The following is a 4678-nucleotide window of genomic DNA, read 5'->3' as shown; positions in this document are numbered from 1 at the left end:
CCCATCTCCTCAGGCCCCCCAGCCCCGAGATCCAGGCTGCTGACCCGCCTACTCCACGGCCTGCTCGGACGACTGCCTGGCGGGCCAAACCCGAGCGTGGCCGCGGCCACCTCCGCTATGCCGACGAGGTGCAGGTTTGCGACGACTCCTCCAGCGACGAGTCGGATGCCAAGACCACGGGATGCTTCCAGTGGTGTCTGCGCCGAAATCACCACCGAAAGGTCCAGCACAACTTATTCCGCAACTTCTTCACCCGCGTCTTCTCGGGCTGCTTCCGCAGATCTAGGGGCCACAAGGCCCGGAGCCACTGCAAGGCCAAGAAGGACTCTGTGGCCGATAAGCGCAGGCAGATGCGCAAAGAAGCCTTTGAGATGCGCTCCCAGAAACGCTCCGCGAAGAAACGCAGCAAGCTCATCGACCAGCAACTCCAGGAGGAGAAGATGGGCTACATGTACACTCACCGCCTGCTGCTTCTAGGTACTGCGGCGGACTCTGCCCTCGGGCAGCAGGGCCGCCGGGGTTCCCGGGCAGGGGCGCGGGGCTCGACCGCGGGAGGAGGGGTCCGGCCAAAGGCGGGGAGAACCTGCTCGAAGTTCCAGGGAGGGACCCTAACTCTGCCCTGGGAGCGGGAGGGCTGTTGGGTGGGTTCGGGTGGCCGAAGTCTGTACCCTCTAGGGAGAAAAGTGATGCCGAGCGACACTGAGGGTCGTTTCCGGCTGGACAGGCCAGCGCCAGCGCCAGCGACCGTAAGCTGGACAGGCGACAGGCGGGGGCTTCAGGTGAGCCAGGAACTGCCGGGGAGGGCCCCTGGGGCTCCCCTGGCTAAGATGTTGGGGGCCGTGGTGGGCTGGGGTCGTTGGGGAAGGCGCATCCCCGCCTCGCCTGGCACGGCTGCTTGGTGTTGGAGAGCTTATTGTCGTTGGTGTGTGTCGGTGTCCATATTCTGTGTCCGCCTGTGCATGATATGCTCAAGTGTTCCCCAGTCACCCATCCCTGGCACCCCCGAATTACCCGCCGACTGTGTACTTGTACTTGGGAACTGGTTGTCTCGTGATTTGCGCCATGGCGCGGGCAGAAACTTTCGGTGTTCGCACTCTCTGGTGGTACCCGCGCGGCAGCTCTGCAGCCAGCCGCGCGAAAACACGCAGGGCGCCGTGGCGGGGCCTCCTGGGTAACTGCTGGGCCCGGGCCGGGGTGGAGGGGGTCGCTTCCTGCGGGCCTCCGTAACCTTTTTCCTGTATGTCTTTCTCTCTTTTTCCCTTTGCGCTAAGCGTATCCTCACTTCTCATTCGTTCGCCAAACCCTCCCGCCTTTACGGTTGAAAAAACCAGACACACAGGTATCTGGGGCTTTGGGGTCTCCCACACGATTTCGGTATTCTGCACACACCCGGCTCACACGGTGGGAGGGCGGGGGGGCGGGAGGAACACCCACCCACTGGCGGCGAGTCCGCTTCCGAGGGGGTGGGCGTGGCTGTGCCTGCAAAATATGAACTGTGTTTTCTTTCCACTAGCGAAGAGCCCGAGGTAAGCCGATCATTTGTACTTTTAGGAAGATCGCAGTAGGAGGGGCTTGTTTTAGAAACACGGGAGTTGTATACCGGGAGTAGAATGTTTGTGTTTGAAATGCAATTAAAATTTAAAAATTAAAATGAAAACTCTCAGTGTATGTTAAGTATGTGGACAAAGTATGGCAAATCGGGACGATGACTTCTGAAATATGTAAATGATTGCATGTGAATTTTTTCCGGCAGCTTTAGCTGGGGGCAGAGAGGCTCAAAGGTAAGGTCTTCTGCCAACTGCCTTTTGATACAAAAAAATTGTTTTAAGATCTTGTGATTCAAGTTAAAATAATGATATGTAATCAGAAGGGTGCCTTAGAGAGGCCCTTACCTGTCCCTCCTCTCTCTACCTTTTCCCGGGTCTCAGGGCTGAATCCCCTGTCCAAGTCCTTGCTTTAACTTCTTATTTCAAATCCAGAGTACAAACTCGTTTTGCCTCAGCTGGTCGAAGCAGCTATTAACTCTGTACCTGCAATAAAAATTTCAAAAGTGAAACTCTACCGTCTTTAAAACCTTTCAAGGGATTTCAAGATCACAATTCCTAAGGCTGTGCTATGTTTGTTTGTTGAGTATTTTATAATGTGTGTTGGCTTTTATTAATAGCATTATTGGCATAGCTATGCTATTGGGATACAGCTCCTGCAATCACAGTTTCACTGTGATGGTCATTTTATGAATGCTTACCTGAGGAAATAATGGCATTACCATTTACCTTAAAACATACAGTGGGAGATGGTTTTAAATTTCAAACGTCTCAGCTACATCTCAGCTATAGAACCTTAGAAGACAATGTACTAGTTTCCCTGCAGACAACTGATTTTGCCATAATAGACACATTTCATTATTCCAGGCTTAGCTGGGGGGTGGGGGGGTTCAGAGCTGTGAATTAGGGGGCAAGAGGGATGCAACTGTGTTCAGTCCAGGGTGCTCACCTGACCTATAACAGACAAGTTGATAAGGTCCCTTGCATGCCAGGACTTCCTGATGAAGCTCTCCTAGCAAATCTCTATGACTTCAGTCTGATGTACTCTCTGTCTTCCTCAGCTGGGGAGGGGGAGGAGGGAGTTATGCAACCATCAGCCCTGCAGCAAAAATGTCCAGTGTCTGGGCCAGGTCTTAGGGATATGAAAGCTTCCCTTGCCTCCTCAGTTTGTCAGGGGGTAGGGAGAATGAATCCTAAGGAAAGTAAATCTGTCAGGCTACTTTGCCATTGTCGAGTCTTTGCTTCCAGGCACTGGTAATCAAGAGTGGCTGCCTGGGGGGCTACCCAGCAAACAGGCTGGTGAGCCCTGAGCCAGTACTGGCAGGAGCCTGAACTACAAGGGCCACATTTACCTACCTGCTTCCTGCCACTGCAGCAGGGAGTTACAGTGTCCCAGCAGGTTGGCCTCATTTCACTGAAGTGACAGGAGAGGTATCCCACCTGGGTCTGAGTTGTGAGGAAGGGGAAGAGGAGGATTTACACACAGTGAGGGTGAAACATTTTACTAAATTGCGAGTTCCGATATGTGAAAGAAGACATTCATACTTTCCTACTCTGAAAATGCAGTTCAAATAAATGGCCATCCTTTGATATGATTCCTTTGGTATGCCAACTCACTTGTTGCTTTAAAAATGTGTGTTTAGTGTGCTTATTCTCAGTTTTTATTGCCCAAACATCTTAACCACATTACAAGGAGCTTTAAAAAGAAAGAAGGGAAATAAAAATTCCAGACTCTCTAAAGAGTTAAAGCCTTTTGCTTGCTTGGCACTATCCAGTGCTCCATTTCCCTTCCCCTGGTTCTTTGCTCCGTTGAATAATTTGGTGGCTTAGACTTTTTTTAAAACTTCAATTAGGTGTGATTCCCTTGTTTAAGAACCAGAAGCATCTAATACATCAGAATTTCTTAGTACCTGCTGCATTTATTAAAATCTGAAGGCAAACGCTGTCTGTAATAATAGACGTTCTGCTATGAAACTGTATTCTTACAGTGAATCACATTTAGTTGCATGATAATTTATTTATGCTGCCAAGTGCAACAGTGAGGCATTATATCCCATCTTGCAGAAGTGCTTTTTTCTTTTTCTTTATCTTTTCCTTCTTCTTTTTTTATAATGCAGCCCTTTTCCCATATTCAGAAGGCCTCCTGTGAGCTGTTTGGTGTAGCAGAGAGAACATGTCCCAGCAGGCCACAAAATTTTAGAATTAAGAGAGACTTTTATTATTTTTCCTTTAATAAAACTCTAAGTAGTATTCATACTTTTCAGAGGCCAAAATTCTGCCCTGCCTTTTAACATCAAAGTGTTTTCAAAATGTTTTTTTCCCCATCTGGCTACACTAATTTTTAAAATATGCTGGTGGATAATGTAAAAAATGTTTTGTTAAAAATGTAGTGTAAAAAATGATGTAAAATATGGTCTTGGCCCTTCGAAGAGACAGGGTAATAATCTCTTTCTGAATATTTCCTCCTGACTTGAAAGAGAAAGTCTCATTGCTCCCAATATTGTTAGTGGTCAGTACTGGTAATGACAACACATTCTGATTGCGTTTTATATTTTCAACAGCCTTCTGGCTGATCACATTTGTCCTCTGAAACAGTTCTGGGCAATAAAAACCTAGAACCCCATTTCACTGGCAAATAAACCAAAAGCTCAGAAATTAAATATCTTTTTGTTCAAAGTCTAGAAGGTAAGTGAAGGATCTAAAGTGTCTCACTCAGATAAGATGATGCTTACCAAAAACAACAAGCTATGCTTCAATGTTAAAGCATGATTATTGTAAATCTGTGTTTCTTAAAATCCCTTGTCACATGACAGGTGTTTAGCAGTCTGCTGCCTTCTGAATTGTAGCCAGGCAGGACATATCCCGGGCTATAAATGTCCAGTGCCCATGGAACGTGGTCTCCCCATTTCTGAGATGCCTGTCATTGTTATGGTTATATTGAATTTCCACATTTACTTCAGCTCCTCTGCCAGTGTTATGCAGTCTTCATTTGTTTTCTGGGCCTTTTTTCCTTTTTCTTCTTTTTAATTTTTTTTTTCTTTTTTTCCCAGCTTTAATTGAGTTTATTGGTACATTTTAGGGATACAGTACAGTTACATTCATTGTTGGGATCTTGTACCTCTAAGACAAGTCTT

The 4678-nt window shown here is 47.6% G+C and overlaps 1 protein-coding gene across 1 annotated transcript in view; it reads left to right on the top strand.

Moving 5' to 3' along the window:
* LOC104865357 (guanine nucleotide-binding protein G(s) subunit alpha isoforms XLas) overlaps positions 1-4678 on the top strand; it is a 53303-nt gene that overhangs the window by 1589 nt on the left and 47036 nt on the right. The window contains exon 2 of the mRNA XM_010628832.1: positions 14-477. Coding sequence (XP_010627134.1) covers positions 14-477 — 464 coding nt within the window. The remainder of the gene's footprint in view (positions 1-13; positions 478-4678) is intronic.

This window comes from Fukomys damarensis, unplaced genomic scaffold (genome assembly GCF_012274545.1).
Source record: "Fukomys damarensis isolate Sample0158 unplaced genomic scaffold, DMR_v1.0_HiC HiC_scaffold_22, whole genome shotgun sequence".
In the NCBI taxonomy this organism is placed as follows: Eukaryota; Metazoa; Chordata; class Mammalia; order Rodentia; family Bathyergidae; genus Fukomys; species Fukomys damarensis.
Note: the sequence above shows the minus strand (reverse complement) of the source record. Positions and strands in the feature narration are given on the sequence as shown.